General features: G+C 51.5%; 1 protein-coding gene across 2 annotated transcripts; it reads left to right on the forward strand.

Moving 5' to 3' along the window:
* Nucleotides 1–236: 236 nt before the first annotated feature.
* On the forward strand, nt 237–22486 carry ALDH3A2 (aldehyde dehydrogenase 3 family member A2; the record flags this gene model as incomplete). 2 transcript variants are annotated; one of them, XM_080712183.1, is made up of 10 exons in its annotated part: nt 237–389; nt 1881–2112; nt 3491–3576; nt 6134–6342; nt 8808–8925; nt 10257–10398; nt 12935–13101; nt 15378–15477; nt 18459–18694; nt 22459–22486. In XM_080712183.1, 10 exons carry the CDS (start codon nt 237–239, stop codon nt 22471–22473), a joined length of 1458 nt encoding a protein of 485 aa, XP_080568309.1. The 2 variants fall into 2 exon arrangements, with proteins under 2 accessions (XP_080568309.1, XP_080568308.1); XM_080712182.1 differs by lacking the exon at nt 22459–22486 and adding an exon at nt 19385–19465.
* Nucleotides 22487–23190: the final 704 nt, after the last annotated feature.

A 23190-nucleotide genomic window follows, 5' to 3' on the forward strand; every position in this document is an offset into this window, starting at 1 on the left:
GGGCGTGGCCTCTGCGTCACGTGCGCCCCCGGGACCAATAGGCGCGCGGCTCGGGGGTGAGCCTGGCCCCGCCGCCCGGCGGTCTCGCAGTTGGACCCGGACGCCGCGCAGGTAGGGTCGCGGCCGCCCGGAGCCGCCCCGTGTGCGCGGATCCCGGAGAGAGGATCGGAGAGGAGGCACGGCTCCCCGCCGCAGCCCCTCCGTCCCGCCCGCGCCTCTGTCCCGCGGCCCAGGCCATGGAGCGGCAGGTCCAGCGGCTCCGCCAAGCCTTTCGGTCCGGCCGGTCGCGGCCCCTGCGGTTCCGGCTGCAGCAGCTGGAGGCCCTCCGGAGGATGGTGCAGGAGCGCGAGAAGGACATCCTGGCCGCCATCGCCGCCGACCTGAGCAAGGTACGCGCGGGGGGCGCCCGCCGCCCCACTCGGCCCCCGCGGTCCGCCCCGGAGCTTTAACTTTTTCCTCCCCCGGCTCTCCGACTACGCCAGCGCTCGGGGAGCACGCCCTTCAGCGGACAGACGGAGCGGGATTCCGGCCGGCTTTCCTGATTCTGATGCCTCCTTTAGGCAGCAGCCCCTGTGGTGTCTGAAGATACTTGGAAGTCCCTGCTTTCCTGGCTTCTGGAGTTCCTCTGCTGCTAGTCGCTTCTTATATTCTTGCCCGTTTTCCGGTTGCGTTTATGGTCCTTTTGCTTATAATTGGTAGGAACTCCTTCCTCCTCCTCCTCCTCCTCCTCCTCCTCCTCCTCCTCCTCCTCCACCTCCTCGTCCTCCTCCTCCACCTCCTCCTCCTCGTCCTCCTCCTCCACCTCCTCCTCCTCCACCTCATCGTCCTCCTCTTCCTCCTCTTCCTCCTCGTCCTCCTCGTCCTCCTCCTCCACCTCCTCGTCCTCCTCCTCCTCCTCTTCCTCTTCTCCTTCCCACTCCTTTTTATCTTATTCTTTTTAGCCAATTTGAAAGAGTCTCTGTAAGGTGCTGAGAACCTCACTAAGTAGTTGAGGCTGATCTCGAACCTTTGATCCTCCTGTCTCAGCCTCTCAAGTACTGGGACTACAGGCGTGTGCCACCACACCCAGCTGGTAGGAAGTCCATATTTGGGGTGTCAGTAATTTGTCACCCTGGCATATGGCATATATAATTTTCTAGGTCTTTTTCTTGACTTCTAACTTTATATATAGTTTTTTTTTTTTTGAGTGGATTTTGGGGGATTATCTTTTTTTTTTTTTTGCACCCAAATTTTTCTTTCTGACTTTGTGTACTATTAGATAATTGCTCCTGAAACGCCGCACTGACAAGCACTGGGGATCTTGTTAAATAGCAAATTATGGCTCCATTGCTCTGGGGTGAGGCCTGAGATTCCTCTTCTAATGAGGTCCCCAGTATCACTTCTTTTGAAAGTATACTTCTTTTGGAAGAATTTTTTTTGTTGTTTTTATTTTTTTGTGGTACTGGGGGTGGAACCCAGGGGCTTTTCTACGCTCCAGGCTATACTCCCAGACCTATTTTATATTTATTTGGAAGCAGGGTCTCACTAAGTTGCCGAGAGCCTCACTAAGTAGCCGAGGCTGGCTTCGAACCCGCGCGATCCTCCTGTCTCAGCCTCCCAAGCGCGGGGATGACAAGTGCGCGCCACCACGCCCGGCTATAAGCCTAAATTTTAAAAGGCGTGGATTAGTAGGGAAGGACTTGGAGGCTCAGAATACATAAGAATATATAAGTCCTTGTTGAAGGTGTTTAGCGTATAAAAGAAATCTGGATGGCAAATCAGCCTGATGGTGTCGGTTGTTGTCCCCGCAGATGGACGTGGCCTGAGGTTGTTGGCCTTCTGGGCCAGGGGTGTCATGTCATTCTTGTTGTACAAGACTAACTGTGATTCTCTTACCCCAGAGTGAATTCAATGCATACAGTCATGAAGTCATCACTGTCCTCGGGGAACTTGATCTTGCGCTGGGGAACCTTCCGGAGTGGGTCTCTGCCAAGCCAGTAAAAAAGAACCTGCTCACCCTGCTGGATGAGGCCTACGTTCAGCCGGAGCCCCTGGGGGTCGTTCTCATCATCGGCGCTTGGAACTACCCCTTCGTTCTCACCATGCAGCCGCTGGTGGGCGCCATCGCCGCAGGTTTGGTGCCCTCTTGTCTCGATAGCCTTTTTAGAGGGGACCCGTCTCTCAAAATTAAGGCTAGCATCCTACTAGATCCAATTCTTTTGGTGCTTTGCTTTGGCTCACCACCAGCAGTGTATTGAGAATTCCTAAAATATATATAGTTTTATTTTTATGGGTTTTTTGGTGGTACTGGGGTTGGAACCCAGGGGCTTTCTACCTCCGGGCTATACTCCCAGACCTTTTTTTATATTTTATTTGGAAACAGGGTCTCGCTAAGTAGCTGAGGCTGGCTTCGAACCTGTGTGATCCTCCTGTCTCAGCCTCCGAAGCGCAGGGATTACAAGCGCGCGCCACCACGCCGGGCTCTACATAGTTTTAAATGAGCTGATTTGCCTGGCTAGTTGTTTTTTTTTTTTTTTGCGGGTCTGGGGATGGAACCCAGGGGCACTCGACCTCCGAGCTACACCCCCTGCCCTAGTTTTTAATTCTTTATTTTGAAACCGGGTCTCACTGAGTTGCGGAGGGCCTAAGTAGCTGAGGCTGTCCGCGAACCGCGATCCTCTGGTCTCAGCCTCCCCAATGCTGGGATGACAAACATGCACCACCCCGCCCGCCTATTTTTTTATTCTATGTTTTGAAACCAGGTCTCACTAACTTGCAGAGGGCCTCACTAAGTAACTGAGGCTGTCCGCAAACCGTGATCCTCCGGTCTCAGCCTCCCTCACTAAATAGCTGAGGCTGGCTTCGAACCTGTGCGATCCTCCTGTCTCAGCCTCACAAGCACTGGGATTAAAAGCGTGCGCCACCACGCCCGGCTCTTGCCTGGCTAGTTTTGAAGTTCCTGGGGGAACGAACCTGTGGGCGAACGCCATCTGTGTCAGTAGGCCCAAGAGCTTGGGCTCAGGCGTCCATACTCTTATTATGGTTTCGGTTGCTGGCTCTGGCTTTGAATAAGCCCTTGGGTTCTGTCTGACCAGTTTCTTCTCGGGTGGATAGCAGATGCCGAGGCATTGGCTGCCTTCTTCGGAGGATCCAGATCGACAGCTTTATGTTGACATAGTCAGTTTGCTTAATAAATCTGGGGCAGGGAGGAAAATCCTAAGACAGAAGACGGGGGGAAAGCGATAGAAAGATGGAGGGATGGGAAAGGCTGTTGGGGCCTGGCGTCCGAGACCTGGGGACAAAGGGAACCAAGGGGTCAGCGCCGAAGAAGGAGAAGCGGAAAAGGCTGGGATGGAGAGACGGGCCCGCGTGTTCCCTGCCAGGGAGAACGCGCTGGAGAGAGCAGAAAGAACGGGAGCACCTCGTCCGTGCTCCCTACGGGAACGTCGCGCCGTCCGCCATTAAGTCACCCCAGTGTGAGGCGACGCTGTCGTGCTCTTCCTCCCTGTAGGAAACGCGGTGATTGTCAAGCCTTCTGAACTGAGTGAAAACACGGCCAAGACCTTGGCCGAGCTGCTCCCTCAGTACCTAGACCAGGTAAGATGGCCTCCGTCTGTGTCCTCAGCCCCTCAGTTCCTGCCAGCGCCTGGCGTGGTGGGCTGGGGATCTGTCCCAAGTTTCCTTCGGCTTCCAGTTGGCCTAATCAAAGTCACGTCCTCAAAATCCACAGTGGAATGACCCGGCTGTGGTGGTTACACAGTGCATTTGGACCCATGGCTTTCTTAATAGCTCTGCCATTTCCAGGTCTTCTAACCATTTTCATTTGGGATTAATTCTTCTTTGCTCTGACATATACTTTTTTCTTTCTAATTTTGGTGGTACTGGGGTTCCTGGAAACCTTCTTCCGGGCTACATTCTTCTACCAATTTCCATTTTGGATTAATTCTTCTTTGCACTGACATATACCTTTCTTTCTTTCTTTCTTTCTTTCTTTCTTTCTTTCTTTCTTTCTTTTATTTTTGGTACTAGGGTTCGAACCTAGAGGCATTCTACAATCTCCAAGCTTCACCCCTAGCCTGGTTTTATTTTTATTTGGAAACAGGGTCTTACTGGGTTGATGAGAGCCTCACTATTCGCTGAGACTGTCCTTAAACCTGCGATCCTCCCATCTCAGCCTCCCAAGTACTAGGATTACAGAGATACACCGCCACGCCCCGCTCCTCACATAGCATTTGAGATGTATTTCTTTTATGAGCTAGTGAATGAAGGGTACTGTGCTGGGTGCTAGCGTATTTTTTGTCACCGAAAATCTGTTGCATTCTAACAGGATATAATACTGTTTTATTTATTTGTTTATTAATTTATTGAAGTACTGGGGATTGAACCTTAGAGGCATTCTACCTCTGAACTACACTCTTAGTCCTATTTTTCATTCTTTGTTTTGAAACGGTCTCACTGAGTTGCAGAGGGCCTCACTAAGTAGCTGAGGCTGTCTGAAACCCATGATCCTCCTGTCTCAGCCTCCCAAGTACTGGGATTACAAGCATGCACCCACCATGCCAGGCACAATATTGTTTTATTATGTAGGAGTACTTCTTTTTATTTTATTTATTTATTTATTTATTTGGTGGTACTGGGGTTTCTGGAAGCCCTTCTACCTCCGGGCTACACTCCCAGACCTATTTTTACATTTTTATTTGGAAACAGGGTCTCCTAAGCCAGCGCGCGCGGCTGGCTTCGAACCTGCGCGATCCTCCTGTCTCTGCCTCCCAAGCGCGGGGATTACAAGCGTGCGCCACCACGCCCGGCCTAGGAGTACTTCTTTTTAAAATGACATATTTTTTGCATGAAAACTACAGAAAGAAAGTGGCCTCCTGAATCAGACAGTAGTCCTGACTCTGGGCTAAAGTGTTTAAAGTAAAGTGTTAAAGTGTTTAAGCCGGGTGCAGTGGCGCACACTTATAATCTCAGTACTCGGAAAGCTGAGACAGGAAGGATCGCGGTTCACGGACAGCCTCAGCTACATAATGAGGTCCTCTGCAACTCAGTGAGACCTTGTTTCTACGTAAAGAATAAAAGTAGGGCTGGGGGTGTAGCTTGGAGGTAGAATGCCCCTGGGTTTAGTCCCTGGTACCGAAAAAAAAATTTTTTTTCAAAGTATTAATAAAGACAATTATTGCCTGGCATTGTGATGTCTGTAATCTCTATACTTGGAGGCTGAGACAGGAGGATCCTAGGTTCAAGGCCAGTATGCGGTAAGTTACTGAGACCCTGTTTCAAAATAAGTAACAGAACAGGGCTGGAAGTATAGGTCAGTGGTGGGATGCCCGTTGGCTCAATACCTAGTACCAGCACCAAAAAAAAAAGAAAAAAAGAAAAGAAGCCGGGCGTGGTGGCGCACGCTTATAATCCCCGCGCTTGGGAGGCTGAGACAGGAGGATCGCTCAGGTTCGAAGCCAGCCTCAACTACGCAGTGAGGCTCTCAGCAACTTGGTGAGACCCTGTTTCCAAATAAAATATAAAATAGGTCTGGGAGTGTAGCCCGGAGGTAGAAGGCCCCTGGGTTCCATCCCCAGTACCACCAGAAAAAGAAAGAGAAGGAAAGAAAGAAAGAAAGAAAGGAAGGAAGGAAGAGAGAAACCTCCTCCTCTGACTGAATTAGAGGTTCTCGTGGCTTGCAAGGGAGGACGGCTATGATGAATTTGGGCCCTTGGGGTTCCCCACGCAGTTGCTACAAGGAGGAGCCTTTATTTTGCTTCAACAAAAGGCGGCACTAAGATATCCTACCCACCCGGGACACGTTGGTTTCTGATGGCGTCGGGCCAGCCCCGACTTTGGAAGAGTCCCGTTCCCCATTGTCGTCTGGTCGCTGTGTGGCAGCCCACAGAGCAGTTTCGTTCTCAGCGCTGTGGCTGTCCAGTCCAGGAGGGTGAAAGGGAAGATAGAGAGAGGCCCTGGCCCTGGATGGGGGTAAATTTCTCCCTGGCTGACTCTGCCCCGAGGGGAAGGGTAACACGCACCTGCTCCTCCAGCTCCGTCTCCCGTCCTCGCAGGCCTGGTCTCCACCTCCTGCTTTTAATGGGATTCATTTGGCAACGCGAGTGTTGTTTGTTTTTTTTTTGGTTTTTTTTTTTTTGGTCGCTTTTTCTCCCAGGATCTCTACGCTGTGATTAACGGTGGCGTCGAGGAAACCACGGAGCTTCTGAAGCACCGATTTGACCACATTCTCTACACGGGAAGCACCGCGGTTGGGAAAATCGTCATGGAAGCTGCTGCCAAGTATCTGACCCCCGTGACCCTTGAACTGGGAGGGAAAAGTCCGTGCTTTGTTGATAGAGATTGCGATCTGGACGTCGCCTGCAGGTGAGGCCGGCCCTGCGGTTCTGAGACCTTCCCTGCACAGTGCAGGCTCTTCCTAGGAGGTTGACGTTACCCTCTGCACCCTCTGCACGTGAGCGGCGGGTCCTGGTAATCTCAGGGTTGTCCTTTCTGTTCTCAAGATTATAGATCAATAGCCGGGCGTGGTGGCACACACTGTAATCCCAGCATTTGGGAGGCTGAGACCGGAGGATCGCGGTTCGCGGACAGCCTCAGCTACTTAGTGAGACCCTCTGCAACTCAGTGAGACCCGGTTTCAAAATAAAGAATAAAAAATAGGGCAGGGGGTGTAGCTCGGAGGTCAAATGCCTCTGGGTTCCAACCCCAGACCCGCAAAAAAAAAAAAAAAAAAAAAAAAAGATACAGATTAATCTGGCAAGAGATGTTAATGTTCTGCTGGCCAGCAGCCAGGAAGTAGGTAATCCAAAGTATTGTGTGTACCTAGGGAAATGCTGAGAGTCTCAGCTGAAAGTGTGTTACGTTGATCTCTCGACTGAGCTCCTTTTTTGGATAGCCGCCAGTGTTATTCGTGTTTTTTAACTTTGAATAGCATCTTGCAGCTGGGAACTAGAAAACAAAAGGGTTCGGGTTCTCCTCTGCTAACACAGCCTTCGCGATCGGGAAGTGCCAGGCACAGAACTGCCTGCGTGCCTGGGCGAGGTGGCTTCCTCTCCCCTCCAGAGACAGAGCGGAGCGGGGGATGCACGCTTGGAATCCCAGCATTTGGGAAGCTGAGACAGGAGGATTGCAGTTTGCAGGCAGCTTCAGCTGTTTAGCGAGGCCCTTTGCAACTCAGTGAGACTTTGTTTCAAAAAATAAAAAGACTAAACTGGGCGTGGTGGCTGCACCCTTGTAATCCCAGCATCCGGGAGGCTGAGACCTGAGGAGCAGAGGATCCAGGTTCGCTGACAACCTCAGCTACTTAGTGAGGCCCTCTGCAACTCAAAACGAGACCCGGTTTCAAAGTAAAGAATAAAAAATAGGGCAGGGGATGGAGCTCGGAGGTCTAATGCCTCTGGGTTCCATCTCCAGACCAGCCAAAAATAAATAAATAAATAGACTAAAAAGTAGGGCTGGGAAGTAGAATGCTCCCTGGGTTCCATCCCTAGTACTGCAAAAAAAAAAAAAAAAAGAAAAAAGAAAGAAAGAAAGAAAGAAGAAAGAAGTAAGTATGAGCCAAGTATGATGGTGCATGCCTGTCATCCCGGTACTTGGGAGGCTGCGACAGGTTCGAGGCCAGCCTCATCAACTAAGCGAGACTCAGTAACTTAGCAAGACCCTGCTTCAAAAAGTAAAAAATAAAAAGGGCAGCGGGTGTAGCTGGGAAGGTAGAATGCCCCTGAGTTCAACCCACAGTGTGGAAACCAAAAATAATGAAGTAAGTTGCTGGAACAGAGACCCTCGGCCCTGAGTGCTGAGGCAGGTTGTAGCCTTTGTCCATGCAGGGAGGTGTTTTCTTTTCTTTCTTTCTTTCTTTTTTTTTTTTTGGTGGTTCTGGGGTTCCTGGAAGCCCTTCTACCTCCGGGCTACGCTCCCAGACCTATTTTATATTTTTGAAACAGGGTCTCTTACGCCAGAGCGGCTGGCTTTGAACCTGCGCGATCCTCCTGTCTCCGCCTCCCAAGCGCGGGGATGACAAGTGTGCGCCACCACGCCCGGCCAGGGAGGCGTTTGCAAAGTGTGGGGAAGGTTTCTCATCGAGGGGAGTGGTCTTGGATGCCGGCTGTGCCCTGCTTTATCCTTGCAGATCACGCCAGCACTACCTGCAGCCGCAGCGCGGAGGCCGGGCCGGGCTCTTCGTCCAGGATGGCTTCCTGGCTGGGGAGGGGTGTCGGAAGGCTCTTTGTCCTTTTTTCCTGACACAGGCAATGGCTTCCCAGCTTATCACTATTTCCCATGAGCGGGCTTGAGCACCTCCATGCGGCTTAGAATATTCTACCTCGGTCCAAGAAAGTGGTCTCACGGGTTCCAACCCACCGATTTGGAGATGAGTTTATTTCCTTAAAGATTACTGAGTGAGCCCAGTACTGGGGAGGCTGAAACAGTGAGGCCCTCACAACTTAGTGAGACCTGGTTTCAAAGTAAAGAATAAAAAATAGGGCTGGGGGTGTAGCTCAGAGGTTAAAAAAAGCAAAGATGCCGGGCGCAGTGGCGCACACTTGTCATCCCGGCACTTGGGAGCCGGAGACAGGAGGATCGCGCAGGTTCGAAGCCAGCCGCGCTGGCTTAAGAGACCCTGTTTCCAAATAAAAATATAAAAAATAGGTGTGGGAGTGTAGCCCAAAGGTAGAAGGGTTTCCAGGAACCCCAGTACCACAAAAAAAAAAAAAAAAAAGATTACCAAGTAAATATATTCATTTTGGCTGGAAAACATTCAGATTAACACAAAAGTCTGTAACAGATGAAAACATGAATTACACGCTAATCTGGGTGTCGTCTTCTGCCTCCAGACGCATAGCCTGGGGAAAGTATATGAACTGCGGTCAGACCTGCATCGCTCCCGACTACGTGCTCTGCGAAGCCTCCCTCCAGGATCAGATCGTCCGGAAGGTCAAGGAGACCGTCAAGGTCTGTGTCCCACACGTCTGTTTCTGCTCATTTCAGTCACATTAGGAGTCAGATTACTTGCAGGTAGTATCCCCATCCTCCCGGCCCCCAAAAACCCCAGGAGCCATCTGTGCCTGAAGTAACCTCTTGTCTAGTTAATAACCCTCTGGGAGCTGGGCGCGGTGGCGCACACCTGTAATCCCAGTACTTGGGAAGCTGAGACAGGAGGAAGGCAGCTTTGAGGACCACATCAGCAATTTAGGCTTTCAGCAACCTAGCGAGACCCTGTTTCAAGACCCCAAAATATGCAGGCTGCGGGAGTAGCTCAGAGTGGGTTTAATCCCCAATACCATTCATGTACGCGCGCGCGCGCACACATACACACGCTCTGTGTATCTTTTATTTTATTTATTTTTGTGGTACTGGGGATGGAACCCAGGGGCATTTCTACCTCCGAGCCGCACCCCCGGCCCAATTTTCTATTCTTTATTTTGAAACAGGGTCTCACTCAGTTATGGAAAGCCTAAGTAGCAGAGGCTGGCCACGAACCTGCGATCCTCCTGTCTCGGCCTCCCAAGTACGGGGATGACAAGTGTGCGCCACCACGCCCGGCTCCCTTGGGTGATTCTTGATCCACTGACTCCCTTGGGTGGCTCTTGGTGGAGGATGGGCAGATAGAACTCATTTGCTTTGAGATTAAACCCGGCTCTCACTAGGCTTTGTTGCAGCGGCTTGGGGCCTGTTTTATCTAATACATATCGATTGCCTGCTGACCCGATTCTTGTACCTTGGTCATGTCCCGCTGGGTCAGGATCTCTTGAGCGGCTTCCCTGTCACCTCTGACCAGTAGAAAAACCAGTCCAGAGAAGGCAAAATGCCAGCAAAATAGAGGAAAGGTCAGCAAATGTTTTCTGTAAAGAGCTACATGGTAAATATCTTAGGATTTGCAGACCAGGGGATGCCCGTGACAGCTCCCCAGCTTTTACAGAGAGGGGCTACAACCCTTGTGTGAACGAATGGGTCGCCCTAGTACAGAGCAGGACTTCCCCGGCACCCATTCCCACATTCACCCCAGGCAAAGCCCAGGACAGACTGTACGGGGCCCGCGAGAACCTTCTGGAACTGTGAAAGCTGGTAGGTCTGGGGGCCGGCTTTATTTTTCTGCCCTTGCCCTGCCTAAAAGTTCAAGCTCACCACCATTACACTGCTATTAAACGTTTTGCGGGTAGGGTGTTGAATTCAGCGAGGCTATGACTGCACTGGCTTGGGGGGCACTGGTAGAGCTTTGGACTTACTAAAGAAGTTGAGATTTGGTCTTTGTGGTAATTAAACACTCCGATTGATTTCAATAGGAATTTTATGGAGAAAATATCAAGGAGTCTCCTGATTACGAACGGATCATCAGTCTTCGTCATTTTAAGAGGATATGCAGTCTGCTTGAAGGACAGAAGATAGCCTTTGGTGGGGAGACCGATGAGACCACACGCTACATAGGTAACGGAAAGTCCCCTTTTCCGGGGGAAGATGGCAGTCTGGCATTTTGTTTTTACTGATACTGCATATTGACTCTTCCATAAGCTGCTAATTGTATAGCGTTCTGTTATTAAACCGTTAAATACCATGTCTAGTATACTGGCTTTCTTTAAAAACTGTTTAGCTGGGCATGGTGGCGCACACTTGTCATCCCAGTACTTGGGAGGCTGAGACAGGAGGATCGCAGGTTCTAGGCCAGCCTCCGCTACTTAGGCTCTCCACAACTCCGTGAGACCCTGTTTCAAAATAGGGCTTGTGGTATAGCTTGGAGATAGAATGAATGCCCCTGGGTTCAATCCCCAGTACCGTTTAAATAAATAAATAAATAAATAAATAAATAAATAAATAAAGGCCGGGCGTGGTGGTGCACGCTTGTAATCCCCACACTTGGGACGCAGAAGCCAGCCTCGCTGGCTTAAGAGACCCTTTTCTAAATAAAAATAAAAAAGTATAAAATAGGTCTGGGAGTGTAGCCTGGAGGTAGTAGAAGTGTTTCCAAGAACCCCAGTACCACCAAAATAAATAAATAAAATAGGGCTGGGGTGGTGGCGCACACTTGTAATCCCAGCACTTGGGAGGTGAGACAGGAGGATCGTGGTTCATGGCCAGCCTCAGCTATGTTTGCAACTCAGTGAGGCCCTGTTTAAAAATAAAGAAAAAATAGGGCTGGGGTGTAGTTCGGAGGTAGAATTTTCCTGGCTTCCATCCCCAGTACCACAGAAAAAGAAAGAAAGGAAGGAAGGAAGGAAGGAAGGAAGGAAGGAAGGAAGGAAGGAAGGAAGAAAGAAAGAAAGAAACTGTTTGAATGGGTGTATGTATATGTGCTTTGTAGTGGTTTTTTTGCTGTTTTGTTTTGTTGGTGGTACTGGGGTGGAACCCAGAGGCTTTCTACTTCTGGGCTACTCCCAGACCTATTTCATACTTTATTTGGAAACAGGGTCTCACTAAGTTGCTGAGAGCCTCACTAAGTAGCTGAGGCTGGCTTCGAACCTGCGCGATCCTCTTGTCTCAGCCTCCCAAGCGCGGGGATTACAAGCGTGCGCCACCACGCCCGGCTGTAAATGTGCTTTGTAATACCGCTTATGTTGCCCTGTTGCCCTCATTTTTAATTTTACACAGATCTATGTACAAATCTGTGTAAGAATCTGTGGGGTTGTTTTTCCTCCTACCAACCCGGAAAGGCAGAATAATAGCACTTGGTGTGATTATCTCCCGCTCTTGAACAGGAGCGCCGCGGAGAGGAGGCTGTAGCCTCAGCGGGATCCCACGGCCTGCCAGCAGCAGGGTCCTTCCAGAAATAGCATTTCCATCTATTGTGCTTAACCTGATTGTTTGCTTACCTTCTTTGTGTCTTTTGAGTTTTGCCATGAATATTTATTCCGTTGAGTTTTAGACACACTATTCTAAAATAACATGTAAGTTGAGAGCAGAGATACAGACACGTTTGGTAGGTGAAGAACTGCTTTACCAGCTTGCTTTACTTATTCCCTCTAATCAGATGGGGAAGTCAGCAAAACTTAGAAGACTTTAATACCAGGAGAAATTTGTTCTCTTCTAATGCGTAGCTCCAGGCTCCTGGGCTCAATAGCTCCGACTCAGTACCACCATCAAAAGCCTTCTGAGCGGGGCCTGGGGACACATTCCCGGAAGAGTAGTATTGGGAGGCCGAGGCAGGGGCATCACAGCTTTGAGGCCAGCCTCAGCCACTTAGGCTCTCCACGACTTAGTGAGACCCTGCTTCAAAATAAAAAAATGGAGCCTGGCGTGGTGGCGCACGCTTGTCATCCCAGCATTCGGGAGGCTGAGACCCGAGGATCACGGTTTGCGGGCAGCCTCAGCTACTTAGTGAGGCCCTCTGCAACTCAGTGAAACCCGGTTTCGAAATAAAGAATAAAAAATAGGGCAGGGGATGTGGCTTGGAGGTCAAATGCCCCTGGGTTCCATCCCCAGACCCACAAAATAAATAAATAAATAAAAATAAATAAAAGTAAAAAATAATAGGACTGTGGTGTGTAGCTCAAAGTTGAATGCCTCTGGGTTCTATCCCTAGTAACACACACACACACACACACACACACACACACACACCCCTTCTTCCATCTTGGCCCACTTCTAGCTAATGGATGGCAAGAGGAAGGGGCTGTCATAATTAGCTTTTTCTAATTAGAACTTGCCCCTGAGCTGTTCCAAAGCAAGCTCTACGTCCTTGGGGAGAGTCTTAATATTTGTGTAATCTGGTCACACACTCAGGGTGTATGTGTGCGTGTGTGTGTGTGTGTGTGTGTGTGTGTGTGTGTGTGTCGCTGGGCATCGAACCCAAGGCTAACATATGCTAAAAGGAGATCTTTTCAGCGGCTACGACCTGGGCGGGCGCAGGCAAGGCGCGGGCAGGCGGCCCCCAGCGAACCCAAAGCAAATGTGATCTGAGAGTTTTGCGTTTTCTGTCTTCAGCTTCAGCATTCTCATTCTCATTTTCATTTTATTTGAAAATTTTCAGCCCCAACAATACTCACCGATGTTGACCCAAAGACCAGGGTGATGCAGGAAGAAATCTTTGGGCCCGTCCTTCCCATAGTGCCCGTGAAGGACGCAGACGAAGCCATTCACTTCATCAATGAGCGGGAAAAGCCCCTGGCGCTCTACATATTTTCTCATAACAAGGAGGTAAGCTTGTGGAGAACAGCTCACTCTCAGCGAGAACAACTCTCGTGTGACATTTCTTCTTTGCCCTAAAACAAATAATGCTTTGTTTGCGCACCAAAATCCACTGCATGCGTTTGTGCCCGCAGCTTGCTGCTTGGCCCATGAGGCCCCGGGGTTCTGTCTGCAGCCTCTCTTCTCCTTCCCGGGGTTAGATCTGCAGGGGTGAGTGTCACGGGCTCTCGGCTCACAGACACCTGGAAGACTGACGTGTGCCAGAGTCCAGCGCTGCCGAGACATGATTCCACGGGGCTCGGCCGCCTACGAACCTGGCCCTGTAAATGAGACGGCGTTCACGGCCACTCGGAGGAGCTGGGCCGGCGCTGCCCCCTGAATGGCCGCGATGCCTTGGGTCCCAGTTGCTCAGATTACCTTCCTGATTGTTAGGTGCTGGGGCCTGCCACCCGGTCCAGCACCTGTGCGGCGTTTGCGTTGCTAGGTAACGGGCAGCTGCTGCCAGACGGGGCCTCCGTGTGCTCGAGTAGGCTCAGGAGCCCTCTGAAGAAACAGGAAAAGAAGAAAGGGGCAAAGACAGGACCAGTCAGTGTGAGGGGTTCGCAAGCCAGGTGTACCGGGAGAGTTTCTGATGGTGAAGCAGGGGCGGTCACGTGCCAGCGAGTGAGACAGGTGCACAGTAATGGCCTTAGTTACTAAGCAACGGATGGCCGGTTAGAACGGCCACAGATGATGTCTCCAGGGGGAGCTCCGGAGTCCCAACTCCACTGGCAGAGGTACAGCCAGGTTGGGGGCGCTTCCCGGCGCTGAGTCGCCTGCAGCCTCTACTGTCCACACGCGAAGTCCGCCATGGAGAAAGGGCTTGGTGGCACTCAGGTGAAGTGGCATTCACAGGTCTAACGTCCTGTGCATTCTGGTATCATAGGTCAGCCAGCCATCTACGTCATCAAAAATGGAATGTGAAGCCGGGTGTGGTGGCGCACGCTGGTAATCCCAGCATTTGGGAAATGGAGACAGGAGGATCGCGATTCGCAGGCAGCCTCAGCTACTTAGGCCCTTTGTAGCTCAGCGAGACCCTGTTTTTTTTTTTTTTTTTTTTTTTTTTGGTGGTACTGGGGTTCCTGGAAGCCCTTCTACTTCTGGGCTACACTCCCAGACCTATTTTTACATTTTTATTTGGAAACAGGGTCTCCTAAGCCAGCGCGCGCGGCTGGCTTCGAACCTGCGCGATCCTCCTGTCTCTGCCTCCCAAGCGCGGGGATCACAAGCGTGCGCCACCACGCCCGGCTCAGCGAGACCCTGTTTCAAAATAAAGAATAAAAAATAGCCGGGCATGGTGGCGCATGCTTGTCATCCCCGCACTTAGGAGGCTGAGACAGGAGGATTGCGCAGGTTCAAAGCCAGCCTCAGCTACTTAGTGAGGCTCTCAGCAACTTAGACCCTGTTTCCAAAGTATAAAAAATAGGTCTGGGAATATAGCCCAGAGGTAGAAAAGCCCCTGGGTTCCACCTCCAGTACCACCCCAAAAAATAATAAAAATAAAAAATATAGGGCTGGGGGTGTCGCTTGGAGATAGAATGCCCCTGGGTTCAGTCCCCAACACCAAAAGAAAAAAAAAAAAAAAAAAAGATGGTAAATCTAAAATCTTGAATACTTTTTGCATTACACAAAGACCAATACCTATTAGTCCCATGTTTTAATTGACAGCAGAGATTGAGGAATTATAATTTTTCAAGATTGGCATATAGTCTGAACCATCCCTTGTCAAAAGACTCCTGCTGCCGTCTTGGAGAACACATACAATTCTAGGCGGTAGTCGAGTGAACAAAGAAAGTTCAGGGCCGCCTCCCTCGAACAGGTTGACATGCTGGGAACCAGAAGTGTTTGGGATTTTTTTCAGGTTTTAGCATATTTGCATATACACAGTGAGCCACGTTGGGGATGGGACCCAAGTCTGAACATAAAATCTACTTATATTACACACAGACCGTACACACAGAGGGCGAAGACAGTTTTATCCGGTATTCTTAGTGATTTTGTGCGTGAAGCAAGGTCTCCCGGGTGGAGTTTTCTACTTGCGCCACGTTGGCCCTTAGAAAGTTTGGGGCGTTGGAGCGTTTCGGGTGAGGACGCGCGACCTGTACAACGTGCGCGTCTGAGAAGGTGGCATCCATCGCTTACTGAGGTAACACGGTTCAGGGTGTTTACCAGCTTGCCTGGTGTCCCCACGGCAGGAGAGCCGCGGGCGTCACTGAGCCGGCGCCCCCGTCTGGTCTGTCCCTCAGCTGGTCAAGCGGATGATCGCCGAGACGTCCAGCGGCGGCGTCACGGGCAACGACGTCATCATGCACTTCGCCCTTACGTCCCTGCCCTTCGGCGGAGTGGGTGAGTGCAGCCCCGCAGCCTGGGAGACCAGCGAGCCCGGCCTTTCTTCCCTTCCCAGCCACCCAGTTGTCCAGTGGCACCCCTCATTCCCTGCCCACCCGCCATCTCTGGGTCACTGTGTCCTCAGGGGCTCTGAACACAGCCCGGATGACCTTGTTCACGTCACTGTCTTAGTTGTTCATTGTGCTCCCAGATTTAAGAGATCTGGCGGCTATGAACCCAGTCTCAAACTCATCAGCGTTTCAGTCAGTTCTTGTCATCGCTGCGACTCAAATATCCGACAGGAATAACGTAAAGAAGAAAAGGCTTCTCTGGGCTCACGGTTTCGGAGGTTCAGTCCATAGTTGGCCGGCTCCAAGACAAAAAGTGTGGTGATAGGGGGTGTGGCAGAGGAAAGCCACTCCCAGTCATGGTGGCCGGAAGCAGAGAGCTGGAGGAGGGGATGGGAGAAACAGCCCCCAGGACCTCGCCCCAGCAGCCCACCCCCTCAGGCACACCCCACCTCTGAACCTTGCTGCACCCAGATACACTTTCAAGGCCCGAACTTTTGGGGGGCAGGGTCCAGTCATTAACCATAACAGGGTCTCATTGAGTTGCTAAGGGGCTTGCTGATTGCTGAGGCTGGCTTTGAACCTGCACTCTTCCTGTCTCAGCCTCCCAAGTACTGGGATTAAAGGCGTGGTGCAGGCTTGCCCTCCTCTCTGTCTGTCTCTAACAAGGAAATGAAAGTAGGTTCAGAATGCCAGGGAACAGACAGCCGCTAGGGGGCCTGGTGCCCCTTTGATTTCTGGTAGTGTCAGTAGTGTCTGGTGCTCCTCAGCATCTCCCTGCACTGGCTCTCAGCCCTCTGTGGGGAGGGGCGGCCTCTCAGGATGGGACCCCCCCCCATCAGCTGATTGACTCGCACTTTTAATGCTCCATTGGGGCCGACGTGGTCCGCTTCTCTGCTCATGGAGATATTACAGGCTCGCCAGTACAGAGAATTCTTAGAACACCCGAGCAGAGTCTAGAAGCAGTGTTCTTAAAAGCCCCTGCCTGGCCGGGCGTGGTGGCGCACGCTTGTAATCCCCGTGCTTGGGAGGCAGAGGCAGGAGGATCGCGCAGGTTCGAAGCCAGCCTTGCTGGCTTGGGACCCTGTTTCCAAATAAAAATATAAAAAATAGGTCTGGGAGTGTAGCCCAGAGGTAGAAGGGTTTCCAGGAACCCCAATACCACCAAAGGAAAAAAAAAAAAAAAAAGCCCCTGCCTTATTTTCTGCATTTGTATTAGCAAAAATAAATTACTCGGAGCTGGGAGCAGTGGTACACACCTGTAGTCCCAGGAGTTGGGCGAACTGAGACCGGAGGACCACAAGTTTGAAGGCCAGCCTCAGCAACTTAGCAATGGCCCTCTGCAACTTCAATGAAACCCTGTTTCAAAATAAAAAATAAAAGCCAGGCGTGGTGCCGCACACTTGTAATCCCAGCGCTTGGGAGGCTGAGACAGGAGGATCCCACAGGTTCGAAGCCAGCCTCAGCTACTTAGTGAGGTTCTTAGCAACTTAGACCCTGTTTCCAAATAAAATAGAAAATAGGTCTGGGAGTATAGCCCGGAGGTAGAAAGCCTCTGGGTTCCACTCCCAGTACCACCAAAATAAAAAAAAAAATTTATTTTATTTTATTTATTTATTTTTTTTTTTGTGGTACTGGGGTTCCTGGAAGCCCTTCTACCTCCGGGCTACACTCCCAGACCTATTTTTACATTTTTATTTGGAAACAGGGTCTCCTAAGCCAGCACGCGCGGCTGGCTTCGAACCTGCGCGATCCACCTGTCTCTGCCTCCCAAGCGCGGGGATTACAAGTGTGCGCCACCTCGCCCGGCAAGAAAAAAATTTTTAATAAATAAATAAAAAATAAAATAGAGCTGGGAGTGTAGCTCGGAGGTAGGATGTCCCTGGGTGCAATCCCCAGTACCACACGTACAAAAAATAAATAAATGAAATAATTGATGACTCTGAGGGAGCGATGGCCAGTTTGGCAGGACCATCTGTACCTGGGTAAGGAGATCTTGTCCTCTGGTCGAGGAGCCCTGGTCTGCTGCCCAGTAGTGCCACAGGGTGCTTTCTGAAGTGCAGGCGTATCGCCAGCACCTGGCACCTGCCGCTCGGTGGAGGCAGAGGTGGGGAGCCTGGCTGGCGGGTTCTGCTGGACCCAGACTGGGGAGAGTAGGCAGGGACAGGGCGGAAGGGCGGGGTGTTTTGGGGCTCAGCAGAATTTCCTGGTGGAGTGGAAATGGAGGTTCGGGAAAGCGAGGGCGGCTCCTGGGGCTTGGGCTGGAGTAATTACAGTGTACAGCCCCAGTTAAAAGGCTAGGTTGAAGCCGGGTGTGTGGCGCACGCTTGTAATCCCAGCAGCATTCTGGAGGCTGAGATAGGAGGATCACTGTTTGCCGACAGCCTCAGCTACTTAGTGAGGCCATCCCCAACTCAGTGAGTTTCAAAATAAAGAATAAAAAATGGAGCTGGGCGTAGTGGCGCACACTTGTAATCCCCGCGCTTGGGAGGCGGAGACAGGAGGATTGCGCAGGTTTAAAGCCCGCTGCGCTGGCTTAAGAAACCCTGTTTCCAAATTTTAAAAAAGTATAAAAATAGGTCTGGGAGTGTAGCCCGGAAGTAGAAGGGTTTCCAGGAACCCCAGTACCACCAAAAATAAATAAATAATTAGACTCTCAGCAACTCAGCAAGACCCTGTTTTCAGATAAAAAGGGCTGGGGGTAGAGCCTAGAGGTAGAATGCCCCTGGGTTCAATCCTCAGTACCAAAAGAAAAGTGGGAGGGAAAAAAGAGGCTGACCATGCGGGGGTAAAGTTGGGAAGGAAGGATTTCCTGAAGAGAGACACCTGGCTGGGAGAGGCGCCAGGTGTGCTGCGGCTTCTCCATCCGTGCTGAGCCGCGCAGCAGCCCGCGAAGCCCGCCCAGCCCGCCCTGTCTCCCCTCTGATCCAGGCTCCAGCGGGATGGGCGCTTACCACGGGAAACACAGCTTCGACACCTTCTCTCACCACCGCCCCTGTCTCCTGAAAAGCTTGAGGGCAGAAGGCGCCAACAAACTGCGCTACCCTCCCAACAGCCAGTCCAAGGTGGACTGGGCCAAGTTCTTCCTCCTGCGGCAATTCAGCAGAGGGAAGCTGGGGCTCCTGGCGCTGGCGCTCCTGGGGCTGGTGACCGCCCTGGTGATCAAGGTAAGGCCCTCCGGTCCCGCCCCAGCCCCTCCAGACTTAAAAATTCATTCTGTCCAGCCTCCAGTTAACTTTTAGGGCCCTAGATGGGGGTCGGGGAACACCTGCCCGCCTGCGGGCCAGCTACCTGTTTCTGCAAACACAGGGCCATGGCCGTACCCGCTCACCAGCTTCGACTGTTTTGTTACTACGAGGCAGAGTCTGTAGCCGTGGCACAGCCCGAGTGGCCCCGTAGCCAGGCTTACTAGCCAGGAAGCCCGCAAACCCCTGGCCCAAGAGTTTGAAACCCCTGAACTTGCCTGTGGGTCACCCTCCCTGTAAGGTCTGTGTGCGTGCAGTCCGCAGCCCCTGGGGGAAGGCACTGCCATGGCGAGGGAGGGATAAATTGTCTTTGGTGATGGGTGGGCACAGTGACGTGCTCCCGCCAGGCCTTGGCAACAGCCGCCTTCTGTGAGTGGAGGGGGAAATCTGAGGCCGAAGCCAAGGTGGGGCGCAGGTGTCAAGTCCTCGGAGTCCTCACCAGACAGCCGCGATGCCCTCGGGGCAAAGGGGCGCGGAGAGGCAGCGTCCCGCCTTTATGGGAGGAGCCCAGTTGGCTTTAATATCTAAGGGGGGCTCGGCTCGCTGACAGCGCGGCGGCTTCGGTGGAATCGGAGATGCCAGGCGCATTTGAAATCGTTTGGGTTTTCTCAGAAACACCGAGCTGTGCTGAGGAGACAGGCCCTGTTGATTTGTTTGGTAGTCGCCAGGCTGCGTTGGTCCAGTAAACAGTGATGAGCAGGACATGGCATATGCCAGCTCTGTCTGTTAAGAGCGAGGTAGGCGCTCCTTGTTTGCTTTCTGCATGTAAGGTAGGCCAAGTCGGGCGTGTTGTGTGTGTGTTTTATTTATTTTTTATTTTTTATTTTTGGTGGTCCTGGGGATGGAGCCCTTCTTCCTCCGGGTTACACTCCCAGACCTACTGTATACATTTTTTATTTGGAAACAGGGTCTCTTAAGCCAGCACGGCTGGCTTCGAACCTGCTCGAACCTGCGCGATCCTCCTGTCTCCGCCTCCCAAGCTCGGGGATTATAAGCGTGCGGGGATTATAAGTGTGCGCCCGGCCATGTGTGTTTGTTTTAATTGTTTGTTTTTCTACACCTGGAGGCTTTTAAGGGTTGTTGAAAGAAGAATGTTTAACTTAGTCCTTGGCCCACAGTGTTGGAGTGTTAAAGTTCACCTTACCCAGCACACACCTGTAATCTTAGTCAGTGGAAGGCTGAGACGGAGGAGCCCAGGTTTGAGGCCAGCCCCAGCCACTTAGCAAGGCCCTCAGCAACTTATGTGAGAGAGACCCTGTCTCAAAACGAAAATAGCCGGGCGTGGTGGCGCACGCTTGTAATCCCAGCATTTGGGTGTCTGAGACAGGAGTATCCTGGTTCGAAGACAGCCTTAGCTACTTAGGCCCTTTGCAGCTCAGTGAGACCCTGTTCCAAAATAAAGAATAAAAAATAGGGCAGGGGATGTAGCTTGGAGGTAGGTAAATACTCCTTGGTTCCATCTCCAGTACTGCTAAATAAATAAATAAAATAAATAAAGCTGGGGCATAGCTTTTAGGTAGAACGCCTCTGGGTTCAGCCTCTGGTTCCAAAAAGGAAAAAAAAATTCAGCTTGCCCACAATCTTAAAAGGGAAGGGATGGGCCGGTAGGAATCTAAACAATGTGTAGGGGTGACTCCCAGGCCTAAATCAGCTCTAGAAAAAACTAGCCACACGGGAGCCTTGTTCCTCTGGAAGTGCCAGCCAATTCAGACCCACAGTCACCACTTAGACACTGAATTCTTTGTTTTATTACGTTGACAGTCTTATAAATGGCTGAGTTGTTTCGATTTGAAAATAAAAGTCTGACTTTAGAGTCATAGTAGCAAAGGTAGTGAACAGCTTAGGAGCTGTCTGTTCTCACACTCGGTCTTCCTGAGCCTGGAGATGTCCGGGCGGGCTCAAGGCTCGGGGTTGTTACCTGCCTATCTTGTTCTTACCCTGTGATGGTGGTCCTCCAGCCTGACACACATCTTGGGTGGGAGTGAAGTTCTCAGCCTCCTGGAGGACGAGCCCGAGGCTGAGTCCGGGGAGGCTCACCCAGACGCAGTGCAGAATTATGCAGAGGGGTCCAGCCGGCTGAACTTTCTCTGTCGGGGTCTTGCGAATCAACAACACTGACAGGCCCCTGCTGCGAGGCCGTGTGGGCTGGCTTCTCGGCCGGGTTATTGGCTTCGTGAAGACTTCTGCTGCGCCTTCCCTGGCCTCTGCTCCTGCGCGTGGGAGCCAGCCCGGCACTTTCCCAGGCTGCCTTCCAGCCGGCTCTCTTTGTTCGCATATTTTTTTCCAAATGGGGCCAGCCGGGGTTTGCTTTCCTTTGTTACCTCGCCACCCTTTTCTCTGAGATCTTAATCCTCTTTTTATCACATCGCCTCTGGTCTTAAATAAATGACTCCGAATCTATGTGTGTACTCACTCTTAAAAAGCATATTTTTTATGCCGGGCGCGGTGGCGCACGCTTGTCATCCCAGGACTTGGGAGGCCGAGACGGGAGGATCGCGGCTTGCGGCCAGCCTCAGCTACTTTAGTGAGGCCCTCCGCAACTTAGTGGGACCCTGTTTCAAAATAAAGAATAAAATAAAACCAGGCATAGTGGCGCACGCTTGTCATCCCAGCATTCGGGAGGCTGAGACCAGAGGATCGTGGTTCACGGACAGCCTCAGCTACTTAATGAGGCCCTCTGCAACTCAATGGGACCCGGTTTCAAAATAAAGAGTAAAAAATAGGGCAGGAGCTCAGAGGTCATCAGAGGTCAAATGCCCCTGGGTTCTGTCCCCAGACCCACAAAAAAAAAAAAAAGAGCTGAAGGTGTAGCTCAAGGTAGAGTGCCCCTGGGTTCTATCGTGAAAAGGAGTATATTTTTACTTTTAATGGACAGTTGACCTAGTTGAGCACGCTGAGGGGTGTGGTGGCCCTTCATTATGTGGCACTGTGTCAGGATGAGGTGAGGTGCCCGTCTGTCTCCTCAAACACCACCGCCTTGCGCCTGGGACAGAGCCCCCTGCGAGCTCTTTTCAGACAGCCAGTAGATGTCGTGCGCGGTCCCAGGACTTTTATTTATCATAATTTATCGTAACTTAGTTTTTCTGAAGTGGCTGTCCTGCACTTATTTGCTTATCTATTTTGTTGGATGTTTGGATCTCATTTTACTAATTTATTAGCATTAGAATGGACTTGGAACATTAAGTCTCCAAAGTCAAGTTTAAATAAAGCTCCTGAGCGACAGAAAGCGTAGTAGGTGGTCCAGGTTTTAAAAGGTGGAGCACCACAGGAAAACGGTGACAGTTAAACGTGACCTTTGCACTTTGGGGTCACGACCTTTGCACTTTGGGGTCGCGGGAGCACTTCCCCGGCGTAGAACGAATTATCTTCTTCACCAGTCTTGAGTTTCAGAAACAGATTTCTCTGTCAGCTTCCAAATTTCGTGCAGAGACTTGCGCTTCCTCCTGGCAGTGCCAGGACAATAAATGAGTACCTTCGACCCCCGTCTCTGATATGATGGTGCTGATTTTGGACAGAGCCCCCCCCCCGCCCCGTCTGGGTCTTGTTGAGGGGGGGCCCACCGCATCTGCAGCTTTGCAGGGACTCAGCGGGAGGGTCCCAGTCCTGAAGTCGTGTCCCCGGACTAGCCGTGGATGGTTTCTATAACCCCCTCTCCAAGTAACTGGGTCCCGCTCTCTTCTCTCCAGGTTGTTTACTACTGAAGAATGATCCTGTTCACCCTCTTCTACTGAGTTATTCTCTATCAAATGCCCAACAAATCAATAACTCTTAATTCCTGCCAAAGTCAGAAAAACATGCAAATGCACTGTGATCAGGCCTGGAAGCCGCTGCGCACTCGCTCTCAACGACAGGCGCCCCGTCGGCCAAATCGCCGGCCAAATCGCGCGCCTGGCCACGGCGGGGCTAGGCGGGGTCTCCTCCCGATGGTGCCAGGGGCAAGGCGTGTTCAGATGGATCCAGACTCCCGGGGGGTCTCAGCGACTTCGCTGCAGCTCTGGACGTGTCCCTCGCGGCCCCTGTGCTCCAAAGAGGCTGGCTCCTCTCAGCCCTGTGAGGTCGGAGGCAGTAAAACAGGATTGGGAAGCCGGGCGTGGTGGCGCACGCTTGTAATCCCAGCGCTTGGGAGGCTGAGACAGGAGGATCGCACAGGTTCAAAGCCAGCCTCAGCTACTTAGTGAGGCTCTCAGCAACTTAGTGAGACCCTGTTTCCAAATAAAATATAAAATAGGTCTGGGAGTATAGCCCAGAGGTAAAAAGCCCCTGGGTTCCACCCCCAGTACCTCCAAAAAAAAAAAAAAAAAAAACAGGATGGGGGCTTGAGGAGCGTCCGGCCAGCCAGCGTTTCTTTCCTGTCTGCTGTTCATTATCCCGAGTGCAGTTGCTGCAGCCTGTCGGGCTGTCCACAAATGCCTTTCAGG

Source organism: Muscardinus avellanarius (assembly GCF_963383645.1).
Source record: "Muscardinus avellanarius genome assembly, chromosome: 16".
Taxonomy (NCBI): Eukaryota; Metazoa; Chordata; class Mammalia; order Rodentia; family Gliridae; genus Muscardinus; species Muscardinus avellanarius.